General features: G+C 33.5%; 1 protein-coding gene across 2 annotated transcripts in view; it reads left to right on the top strand.

The window, feature by feature from the left end:
• Positions 1-2,380: 2,380 nt before the first annotated feature.
• Positions 2,381-13,218, top strand: part of sema3e (sema domain, immunoglobulin domain (Ig), short basic domain, secreted, (semaphorin) 3E) — a 68,278-nt gene continuing 57,440 nt past the window's right edge. For both annotated transcript variants that reach the window (XM_073850285.1, XM_073850284.1), the window contains exon 1: positions 2,381-2,829. In XM_073850285.1, the coding sequence (XP_073706386.1) occupies positions 2,724-2,829 (106 nt within the window). In that variant the 5' untranslated portion in view covers positions 2,381-2,723. The remainder of the gene's footprint in view (positions 2,830-13,218) is intronic.

Below are 13,218 nucleotides of genomic sequence, written 5' to 3'. Positions count from 1 at the left end.
AGGGTAAATTTAACGTATTTTGTCTTCTGGGAAGCCTGTAAGTATCTTCTATAGCTTCCGAAGGGCAGTACTAAATGAAAACAATATGATATTTAGGCAAAAAAAGAAAAATGCACACATCTTTATTCTGTTCAAAAGTTTTCACCCCTGGCTCTCAATACATTGTTTTTTCTTCTAAAGCATCAGTGAGTGTTTAAACCTTCCGTAATAGTTGCATATGAGTCCCTCAGTTGTCCTCAGTGTAAAAAGATGGATCTCAAAATCATACAGTCATTGTTGGAAAGGGTTCAAATACACAAAAATGCATGCTGGAAAACCAAAGAATTTGTGGGACCTGGAACACTAAGAACACTAACAGCAGGCAGTTTAACTGTTCAGAACAAACTAGGGACTCTTGAACAACTATCACTAAACAAAAAAATAAAAAAACACAGCTTACGTGAAATATCATATTCAGATCAGTAATAAATAAAAAAATAACATGCATTTTGTATGATCCCTCTTATTTAGAATAAAATAATGTACATTTTGCAGATTCTGCAAGGTGTATGTAAACTTTTGACTTCAACTGTCTATAATAATATAGTTTTTCCAGCTATTCTTTTGAGAAAATACAGGATATTTTTAGTAATTCAACCCCAAAAAAAGGGAAATTCTGTGATCATTAAAAGTGCGCTTCACAATATCATCTTCTCCACAGAACCACAGAATTTATGTCATTCCAAAGCTGTATGACTTTGCTCTGTGGAAAAGATGACATTCTAAAGGCCACTGACTTCCAATAATAGCAGTTTCCATCCTTTTGGTTTTATGCACGTTTTGAAGTATTGCATCAGAAACCAGTGATGGAAATACTGAATTTTGAAAAAAAAAAAAATATATATTCCCTTAATTTGCAAAAAAATGTTATGCTCACTTGAGGTGGTTTTTGACTAGTATTAGTATTAGTTCTAGAAAAAAGATGTCCTAATAATTTACTCATCCCCATGTCATCCAAGATGTTTTTCTTGTTTCAGTCAAAAAGAAATTAAGTTTTTTTTTTAGGAAAACAATCCAGGATTTTCTCCATAAAGTGGACTTCAGTGGAGATCAATGGGTTGAAGGTCCAAATTGCGGTTTCAATGCAGCTTCAAAGGGCTCTACCTGATCCCAGCCAGGAATAAGGGTATTATCTAGAAATGTATATACAAAAAATTTATATACTTCACTTTTCACTTGTGATGTAGGCAGAAGTACCAACCCAGTGTTTAAAGTCAAACGCTCTTTACAAAAAAGGTAAAACAGCGATGTTGGGTGATTTTGAAGTTGAAGGAGAAAATGAGATTTTTTGAGAGTTTTTCGCCACTACCTTACCTTTTTGAACCGGAGTACAGAGATGAAGAACTAACCACATGTGGCCTTTCCAACATGATTTTGAAATGCAGAGCTAGTGCAAGACGAGCATTTGTGATTAAAAAGTACGTATAAATGACAGATCGTTTCACTAGATAAGATCCTTATTCCTCTGCTGGGATCGTGTAGAGCCCTTTGAAGCTGCACTGAAACTGCATTTTTGGACCTTCAACCCGTTGGCTCCCATTGGAGTCCACTATACAGAGAATCCCTGGAATGTTTTTCTCAAAAACCTTAATATCTTTTCTCTTGAACATCTTGGATGACATGGGGATGAGTAAATTATCAGGATATTTTTATTCTGGAAGTGAAAAATTCTGCTACTACTTTTCTTAGTGATATTTAGTGCCAGAAGATAAATTTGCAACATTGGATGCAAACAGGTAATGACAGAATTCTCATGTTTGGATGAATTATTCCTTGATTCTCATTCATAACCCTGGTGTCGGAACCCTGATTGATTAATTTTTTTTTATATCATTTAATGTTTGGTCAAAACAGTGTTGCTTCCAAAAAACGATAACTTCACTTTTCAAAAATGCTTTTTTTCCACAAGTCACTCTTAATTACTTTCATTTGGACATGCTCATAAATAAATACATTATATATTGGATTTTCTGGGGAAGAAGTGTTTATGACACTGATTTCTGATTAATTAAGGCATTTCCTACATGGTCCAAGTGCAGTTGCAGTAATTACAATCAAAATTTTCAGTTGTATGTAAACATGGCCCCTGAGATGAGAACAGAAGTACATCATAAATGGAAGAGAACGCCAGAGAGGAACTAAGAGATTGAGATAGACAGAAGGAGGGAGTGAAAAAAAGGGGTGGGGGTGGATGGGAGTGTTTGGCTGTCGTCCATGTGTGCGGCAGAGGAGTTGAAGCAGTCAGGAGGGGAGTGAGGGCTGGCACGTGGAAGGGCAGTATTTCACAGAGCTGAGAGAGAGAGAGAGGAAAAAGAGGAGGCTTCTTCTCATTAGAGGAGGTGGACGCTCTCCAAGATCAGTGCGCTTGTTGTCTGACACACGCTCACACTCACACATTTTTATGAGTTTGAGGAATCCATCGCCTGTGGTAAGAGTCACAGGAACCGTCAGCCAGGGTTGAGTCACAGCATTGCGCACGTTTGAGACACTTTCTTTACACTGGAATCCACAGAAGCTTCTCAAAGCACACCCTGAGTGTCAATGAAGTGAGTTTCGGCACTCTGCTCTGATGACAGCAAACTAATTTTCTTCTGTAACCCGCAATTCAGTCAGTCAGCGGATGGAGGCTGCTCTTGGAGGATCGTAAGAAGTCAGTGCGAGACGTTTGAGAGGATAGTGTGAGGATGGCATGGGGTGTGTGGACCTTCATGCTTTGCATGACTATATGGATCTGCTCTGCAATTCAATCAACAAAGACTGTGTATCCAAGATTACGACTGTCTCACAAAGGTAAGGCAACAGGTGTGTGTGGGTGTCTGTGCAATGCTTGTGCATGAAGTTCAGTCAAATTGAAACTTAAATTGTAGTTGTTGCTCATAATTTTAGATTCAAATGCTTTTAGATGGACATCCCAATACAGGTTACACATATTGAATACACTTTCGTCCATTGGACAATTGTCTTAAAGTATTAAAAAGTACATTTGTGACCCTGGACCACAAAACCAGTCATAAGGATCATTTTGAAATTGAAATTGATAAATAAGCTTTCCATTGACTTATGGTTTGTTAGGATAGGACAATATTTGGAGAGATGCAACTATTCGAAAACCTGAAATCTGAGGTTGCAAAAAAATCTAAATATTAAAAGTTGTCCAAATGAAGTTCTTAGCAATGCATATTACTTATCAAAAATTAAGTTTTGATATATTTACAGTAGGAAATTTACTAAATATCTTTATGGAACATGATCTTTACTGAATATCCTAATGATTTTTGGCATAAAAGAAAAATTGATCATTTTGACCCATATAATGGATTTTTGGCTATTGCTACAAATATACCAATGCTACTTGAGTCTGGTTTTGTGATCCAGGGTCACATTTATAATAATTACAATTTATTTAATGATAGGTAAATTTGTCATTTCATTTGTACAGTTTATTACGATTTCATTTACAAAGTTTTGTATGTTTCATTCATATGATCTCTTTTGTTATTTATACGATTTCATACAATCTCACATTTTGTACAATTTTGTATGTTCTTCGTATAATGAGACCCTGGACCACAAAACCAGTTATAAGGGCCAGTTTTTTTAAAATTGAGACTTATACAATACATTTACAGTATAGGAAATTTACAAAATATCTTCATGGAACATGATTTTCCTGAGTACCCTAATGATTTTTGGCATAAAAGAAATGTATAATGTTGACCCATACAATGTATTTTTGGCTATTGCTACAAATACCCATGCATTTTTTTGATTTCCTACAATCTGCTTACTAAAGATACCAATATAGTATATATTTTTAAAAGACGTTTACCTTTTTTTAGGCTTTTGAGTGTACATATTTAATCTGTCAAAAAAGTGTGACTGAATGATGAAGTCACTTGTGCTTCCATAAATACATCTGGATTCTCTTTTATTTGTGTTTTTCCTCACCGTTACGGTGGTTGAGCTTCTACAATGTGGTTTTCTGTCAGCTTAAGCGGTTCACTGAAGGAATGTCAACTGTTCTTTTTACTATACTGGTCTCTCCTTGGCATGTTTACAGTGAAAGTCAAGGATAGATGGGGGCATCCTTTGTAGATGAACACCCTAGCCCGAAGCAAATAGCCCAAACCGCTCTCAGTCTTCCTCTTTGATCAAATGCAGTGGAAACTGTGTCGTATGAAAATCCACACCCCAGCGCTGGTCATGGTCGAGAGTCCATGTGGAATTTAAGTGAATGCTAAATCAAACCAATACCATCTATGATTTATCTGTAAAACCTGCTCATGGAAACAACACTTCTCCTTTGGGGAAAACACTGGCCAAAGGTTTTAGACTGAGGTGATTGAGTGGATTGTCTCATTAGATTAGTCATAATATTGATTCCCAGTGTCACATTCAGTGGGTTGAGTATGTAGCTGATGGCAAACTCAAGCAAATTGTGATTGACGTGTGGCGAAAGAACAGCCTGGCAGCAGGGGAAATATCCCTAGGCAAAGATAAAATGTGGAATTTCTTTCCCAATCCTCTCAATGCCATTCTTCTCCCTGTGGCTTAATTTAAAAGGTTGATTTTGAGGGTAAAACTGTAATCTGATGTGACCTGAAATGGTAAATATTGTATTTTTAATAGATATTTGTCATTTTATAGTTCCTCTTTTTCCCCCATTCTTCTGTTTCTGTCATTCACTTGGCGTTCTCTGCGTGTCTAGACTGATAAAGCGTTCTCTACTCAGCAGAAGAAGCATATTTGCATGTATCCTATCATTATGGAATGAAAAGCATGCATGCTTTAAAATTTAAATAACATGAAGACCTCAGAGGTAGCTGAGGCATTTTTGTAGACCTTGGAGCAATCACAGGAGGTTGACTTGTGGTTAAACTCATGGGATGCTCCTCCTAAAATCTAAAGATGTCTTAAATTATCACTCAAATTAAAACCAGTAGTTGGTTTAATTAAAAATTGCCCTGTTTTGCCAGCGGCTGCGTTATGTGCTAACCAGAGTGGGAATTTTTTGCCTACCAGACATAGAGCTTGTTGAATGCCCAAGTTACTAGACTGTTAATTATAAAATTGGTTTCACATCTTATTCTATTTCAGAGTCTGAGTCATGTCTTTTAGCTCTCAGTTTTTTTAATAGCCCTAAAAATGACTTTGATTGTGGGTTTGGTCTCTTTTGCCTTGTTAACTGCTGTGTAGTCTTGTAGCCTTTAAAAGTGTGAGCTTTTGTGTAGCTTATTCTGGCCAAGAGCTACCCACTTAGATGGAAGAGACTGTATATCTGTATATTTTCTTTTAATCTACATCATTTTTGTCAAAGGGCAGTCAGAGGATGTCTTGTAGATTAGGGGTTGAACGATTATCGGCCTGGACGATTATCGGCACCGATATTTAAAACCAATTTGCTGATAGAATAATTTAAAAGCATAAGGAGTTTTTGTCAGAGCCCTTGTTATTTTTTATTTTGACATTAATTTAAATTTTTACATCAGACATATATTAGTTTAGATATCGGTTATCGGTTTTCTTCATCTGCACTACCAGTCAAAAGTTAAGATTTTTAATGGTTAAAGAAGTCTCTTCTGCTCACCAAGCCTGCATTTATTTGACCCAAAGTACTGCAAAAACAGTAAAATTTTGAATATATTTTAAAATGTAATTTATTCCTGTGATTTCAAAGCAACATTTTCAGCATCATTACTCCGGTCTTTTATTATTTTAATATGCTGATTTGCTGTTCAAGAAACATTTTTATTATTTTTTTTACTATTATTTAAAATTATTTAAGACTTTTTGATGACTAGAAGGATCCAAAGATCAGCATTTATCTGAAATAAAAAGCTTTTGTGTGACATACACTATACCATTCAAAAGCTTCGAGTCAGTATGATTTTTCTTTAAATTAGTTACTTTTTTAAATTTAATACTTTTATTTAGCAAGGATTCTTTAAACTGATCAAAAGTGATGATAAAGACATTTATAATGTTACAACAGATTTCTATTTCAGATAAATCCTCTTCTTCTGAGCATTCTATTCATCAAAGAAACCTGAAAAGATCTACTCAGTTGTATTCAACATATTAATAATGATAAATGTTTTTGAGCAGTAAATCAAAAAATTAGAATGGACGGAAAAATTTCCAAAGGACGTGACACTGAAGACTGGAGTAATGTTGCTAAAAAAATCAGTTTTGAAATCACAGGAATGAATTACATTATAAAATATATTCAAATAGAACACTATTGTTTTAAATAGTACTTTTTTTTTTTTTTTTTTTTCAAAAGTTTACTGTTTATGCTGTTCTTTAGATCAAATAAATACAGGCCTGGTGAGTAGAAGAGACTTAAAAAAAAACATTAAAAATGTTACTGTTCAAAAACTTTTGACTGGAAGTGTATATCTGCTCATAGACAGATACTCTGATAGATTTCTGCTACCGAAGTCAGTATTTTTGACAACACTACTCTAAAGGGTTCTTCAATGGTTAATTTTACCATTGGGAAAATTCTATCCAAGGATTTTCTGTCAGTTTAATTGATTTTTTAATGACAGTGGTGATTTATATACATGCTTTTGAGTTGCCACATGTTTACTGTATTAATCAATAGGTAGTATTTGAGCAAAACCTATAGTTACAATGGTATGTTTTTCTAAGGGTAGTGTTTGTGGACTTATGAAATCTCCTAGCCAGGAGTTGCTTGTAGCAACCTGTGTTTTGTGTGCTTTCGTGAAGCGTATTTGACACGCTTATCAATATCTATAGAGCTTGAGTTTGTCTCCTCTGTGAATTTTATGAATGCACCTTTGTTTCCACCTGACTAGAACAAGTATCTGTGATTATTACATTTCAGTTCATTGCACTGAAAAATTACTACAGTGCAATTTATTTTTTTTGAATGAAATACATTTTCACTTAGGCATTAAAGTCTGAATGGGATTTCTTTAAGCTTCTAATAGTGATCTAATAGTGACAGTGATAGGGCTGGACATACACCAATAAAAAGACAATGTAAAGATTTGCGAACATTTGCATGATGCTAACCAAGTAGAAAATGTTCAAAAGGGAATTTGCAATTCAGATTTAAGGGCAAGGTGCTGCTCTGTTATGATTCGGCTAAGCTTTGCTTAAAGAAATACAAATTATCTACAGCAAATGCTAATTAGGTGTAAAGGAATCTTATTTCAAAAGCCATGTTTTGGCTTCACTGTCTAACAGCTGAAGCAACAAGTATTCAGCTGGTTTGTAGGTGTTTGGGTGGGATTGTGTAGGTGGTTGCACATATTTGATATTTATTTTTAGATGGCTTTAAGGGTTTAATCATGCTAAAAACAACAAAAGTGAGAGTTAAGAGACTGCAGTTGAAATAGGTGTAATTAGTAGAAGCTACAACTTGCTACAAAGTGTTTGTTTATGAGGGATAATAACGTTGCCGTGATTTCAGGCATGCAAATTGCCAACCGCATCCCAACGGAGCGTTCCGAGCCTAACTGGCACCTTGATTACATGCAGGTATATATGAGAGTGAGGCCGAATCATTTAGCGGTGCTTCCCTACCGCAGGGTCCGAGGGGCAACGCGTTGAGCACATGATCTGCGAGAGTTATATATTTATTCGAGAGCGAATTCAGTTTCAATCTACTCTAAACATTATTTCAAAACACTTCCAACTGGTTCTGGAGTGTCCGACTCCGGTTTTGAGGTGATGTCACGCTGTTAAGACAGAGTTTGAGTTTCGTGCATTAACTTGTATAAATAAACCACACTGGCTTCGGTGCGGTATTACTGAACAGTTACCCCTTGCAAAATCTCAACAAGGAGCCCCCCAAAAGCTCTCTAGAGCTTTTAGCCCATGTCCCAGCTACTTATAAAGAGTGTCAGTTTCTTATCCCGAATCTCTAGCCATTTTCAAACATACAAATCCTCACGGACCTCAAGCTATCATCACGTAAATGGATGTTCGTGAACATTTTATGAGTTTTTTTTTTTTAAATTATCCAAACATAATTCTCACATAAATGTGAGAAAAGACGAATATTGAGCTCTCTGACACTTTAGTACAGTCAAACAGGCAACATACTTCAGTTTCGTCATGTTATGTGGTCTTGTCAGTCATCACTAAGTGACTAATCACACTTTCAGCGCTCTAAATCGCTTTTTCATCACCTTTTACTGCAGAACATGATCTTTAAGTTTTGAATTCAGCCTTGGGATTTGTTTTACAGAGCTTCTGGCTTTCAGCGAGGAAGACCAAGGTCTGTGTTTAATTTTTATATTCTGTTTTTAAATTGACAGTATAACAGCCCATTAGACAGCTCATGTTGCGTTTAGGCTCGGGTTATAATCGCTAACTTGCTTCCTCGGGTCTCTGCTGTAAGGCTTGTATGCTCAGATGACTTTAAATGAGATTGCCAAGGGTTATTTTCTTTTTTGTTGAATGGAGGGGGGGTTGTTCCCAAACGGAAGACTGTTTTTGTAATGTTTAGAGTAAGATGTCGTTTTCAAATGTAATATTTTACCAATCCACATAATTCGTATGAAGGTTTTCATAGGTTTCGGCTGGGCATTTCTGTATGCTGTTCTTGTGTTTTAAATTGGCGTAATCCAGTCATTACAGCCAGCTTTACGTCTGTCATTAACATGTGCTTTCGCTGATTGGATTGTGAACGGATCACTGAAATCATTTGGAGGTGGTCTGGAACAGATGCTAAACACATTTAAAGGGATAATTCGCCCAAAAAAGGACAGTTGTATCAATTACACACTTTCGTGACATTACAAACCTGTATAATTGCATTTCTTCTGAAGATTATAGAATACTCAAAAGATATTCTGAAGAAAGTTGTGGTACAAACAACATTGGAGACTGATGACTTTCATCCTATGGATTGCCCTATGATTTCTCTGCTGTTGAAAACATGGCACAGTCACGAAATCCAGTCAGAAAAGTTTAATTTTCTGTTTAACGCAGAATGTCACGGAATTAGCGAATTTTGGATGAATAAATCTACAGTAGGTCAGTCAGAAATTGCAGAATTTGGTATAAAAAAAATAAAAAAATTTGAGAGAAATAAAAACATATTTTATATGGCCTGTAAATATGTAAATACTAGGGCCGGGACTCGATTAAAAAAATTTAATCTAATTAATTAGAGGCTTTGTAATTAATTAATCGAAATTAATCGCATTTTAATCGCATATAAATATTTGACCTGAGAACAGTGAGAATTAAGATTTTTACATGGATTTTTAGTATACCATTGAATAATGACTGAATACATAAGCTTAAGCAACAAAATATTGTTTATTTTATAGTCCAACAGACCAATGCAATATTGCCATTAAGTGTAGCAAGAGGCACGTTCTTTAACGAGTCTTTCATGCCGAGAACTCTGCTCTTGTGTTTGCTTAATTATGCATTTAAACGTTAATGACCAAACCTATCATTATAAATGTTGCTGCACATGGAATATAACGCGGATAACATTTAAAAAATATTTTTTATCAGGTTACACACTGATTATTTATCACGTAAACCCCTTTCTCTACCTGTCCGTTGGTCGCGTATATCCTCCATGTTTGTAGTTTTTTAACACTTTTTATGCGTGTTTGTAGTTCTAATCGAATCCTCCTTCACGGCGCAGTGTGTTGCGGGCAATATTAGCCGTTAAGAGTGTGCATTGATCGTTAAGTAGTAGACCATCCGGGAATCTTTGGAATAATTTTTTAAACATACTACGATTTGGGACATAAAATACTATTTAGGACGGATGCAGCTTGTCTAAACGCTAGTTGGTGCTCCAGTATAATCGGTCCGCGGAACCTCATCCAGTAAGAAACGTTCCGCGGTGCAAAACTAAGTGCAATTAAAATGCGTTAAAAAATTTTAACGCGTTATTTTTGTGTAATTAATTAATCTAAATTAACGCGTTAAAGTCCCGGCCCTAGTAAATACACAACACAGTATTTCTGAAAATAATAAATAGTAATAATAATATATAATAATAATAATAATAATAATAATAATAATAATAAATAATTTTGTTATAAAATCAATTAATTAGAGATTATTAAAATTATTAAAATTTAATGAAACCATTAAAATGCAATCCGAAAAATTATTGGAAATCACAGAATTTGGTAAAAAAAAGAAAAAAAAAGAAAAAAGTTTTTCATAGGGCCTTAGAAATGTAATTTTTGTTAAACTTTTAATAGATTTCTGCTAAACTGTGTAAGTTTCATGATTTTTATTTTTATTATTATTAATTAGACATGGTTTTTGATAAAAAAAATTAACTATTAAAACAGAGTCTAAAAACTGTAATTGTAATATATTATGTAATGTAATGATAGTACTACTACTACTAATAAAATTATTATTAAAACATTATTTTTAAGGAAGATTTACGAGAAAGATTTACCGGAATTTTAGCTAAAAAATGTAAATGCACAACAGTATTTCTAAAAATAATAATAATATTAATAATAAATTATTTTTAATGAAATCAATTAATTAGAGATGCTTTTGATTATTAAAATTTAATGAAACCATTAAACTGCAATCCAAAAAATTTATGGAAATCACAGAATTTGGTAAAAAAAAAAAAAAAATAGATAAGAAAAAATAAATAAATGCATTTAATCGGGCCTTAAAATGTCATTTTTGTTAAACTTTGAATACATTTCTGTTAAACTGTGTAAGTTTCATGATTTTTATTTTATTATTATTAATTAGACATAGTTTTTAAATAAAAAATTTAACTATTAAAACAGTCTAAAAACTGTAATTGAAATATATTACGTAATGTAATGATAGTACTACTAATAATGAAATGATTATTAAAACATTATTTTTAATGAATATTTACGAAAAAGATTTACCAGAATTTTAGCTAAAAAATGTAAATACACAACACAGTCTCTGAAAATAATAATAATATTTTTTTATATATAAAATCAATTAATTGGAGATGCTTTTGATTATTAAAATGTAATTAAACCATTAAAATGCAATCCAAAAAATTAATGGAAATCGCAGAATTTGGTTAAAAAAGTAAAACTAAATTTTAGAGAAAAAAAAACCCCTCATATTTCATAGGGCCTTGGAAATGTAGGTTTTGTTAATCTTTTAATACATTTCTGTTAAATTGTGTAAATTTCATGATTTTTATTTTATTATTATTAATTAGTCATTGTTTTTATTATTTATATTAAAAAAATTAACCATTAAAACAGAGTCTAGAAACTGTGACTAAAATATATTACGTAATGTAATGATAGTAGTACTACTAATAATACAATTATTATTAAAACATTATTTTTAAGGAATATTTCCGAGAAAAATTTACCAGAAATTTAGCAGAAAATGTAAATACACAACACAGTATTTCTGAAAATAATAATAATTGTATTTTTTTTATAAAAACAATTAATTAGAGATACTTTTGACTATTAGAATTTAATGAAACCATTAAAATGCAATCTGGAAAATTAACGGAAATCACAGAATTTGGTAAAAAAAAAAAAAAAAAAATTTAATAACAAAATTGAAGAAAAAATAATAAAAACGTATTTCATAGGGTCTTAGAAATTATTATATTTAATATTAATATTGTTATTAATTAGACATAGTTTTATAAATAATAAAATGATTATTAAAACATTATTTTTCAAGAAATATTTCAAAAAGAAAATTACCAGAATTTTAGTGGAAAAATGTAAATACACAACACAGTATTTCTGAAAATATTAATAATATTGAAATAATTGATCAAATCAATTATTTGAGATGCTTTTATTAAAATTTAATGGAACCATTAAAATGCAATTTGGAAAATTAATGGAAATCACAGAATTTGTCAAAAAAAATTAATAAAACAAAATTTGAGGGGAAAAAAAAACATAAAAACAATAAAAACAGTATTCATAAGGCCCTACATATGGGGAAAAAGAGACATTTTCTTAAAAGAAAGACATAGTCTTAAATGCTCAGGTGTAATAGTCACCTATTTGTCATTCCAAAGCAAGTTTTGCTTTGGGTCCACAACACATGAAAGGAGAAGGACTTATACAAGCAAACCTCCCGCTGTTTCATCACCCAGTCTTTGTATCCAGATAGCGCTGCATGTGATTATCTGGCCCGCAGGTCACTGGGTAATTAATGATGTTCTTACGAGAGTTTGTTCCTGCTCTGGTCTGTTCTTACCTCTTCCTACCTCTCGCTGTGTCTTTCTCAGTATTTCTCCTGACAGTTCCAAAAGGTCTGTTTACCCAATAAACCCATAATTTCCTTTCAAACGGGGCATCCGAAGGGTCGTCATGGAGACGGGCTCTTCGGAGACAGCGGGACGGGAAGGAAGAAATCTTGGGTTTTAATAAACTTCACAGTCAGTGCAATCAGCGCTGGACAGCAGACCCACAAATGGCCCCAGAGAACAAGGGTTTTCTTTGACTTACAGTGGATGTAGTGAATGCACATTGTTCTCTGGTCAATCTCCAAGGTCAGGTAATTAACAATGTATCCATCAATCAGCTTGTTTCCTCACATCAAACGACCCGAATGACCATTTTCAATAAGACAATGGCTTGGAATCTGATCAAACGTTCAAGGATGGCGGTCCATTCTTATCTTTGATATATTGTACTCCAGTGAAACAGTTGATGGATTTCGTTTGGATGTTCTCTGTCCTTCAGCTAACACTCTTTATATTCATTCACTCGCTTTGTGTGCATTCGGCATTCATTTCAGACTGGCTTTTCTGTCATCCCGAAAAGCTTTCAAACTACTGTTTGAGAACCTTAGGGTCGATAAATGATTTCATACTTTAGTTGAAAATTGCTTGACCTCTTTTTTGGTACCCAGTAATTCTCTACAGACTTGTCTCTTGAGGCATTTGTGGCAGTTCTTGTGGGAGGACGTTTGAGTAGAGCTAATCGCCTTATATCTGTAAGTGAATTACGATGTGACATTACTCAGGAGATCTACTTAGTCAGGTTTAATCTACTCCGACTGACGCTCCAAGAATTATGATGTATAAATGTCAGGGTTTATTGTTATTTAAATCTTGAGTAGTAAATTTAGATTTTCTCTCTTATGTTTTCCAAGGTTAAATATGAGAAAAATGTTTTATGGACTGAAATCTTTGGCATCTTTCAGCCCATCGGCTTTGGGTGTTGAAAGGCT

The sequence above is a fragment of the Garra rufa genome, chromosome 11, assembly GCF_049309525.1.
Source record: "Garra rufa chromosome 11, GarRuf1.0, whole genome shotgun sequence".
In the NCBI taxonomy this organism is placed as follows: Eukaryota; Metazoa; Chordata; class Actinopteri; order Cypriniformes; family Cyprinidae; genus Garra; species Garra rufa.
Note: the sequence above shows the minus strand (reverse complement) of the source record. Positions and strands in the feature narration are given on the sequence as shown.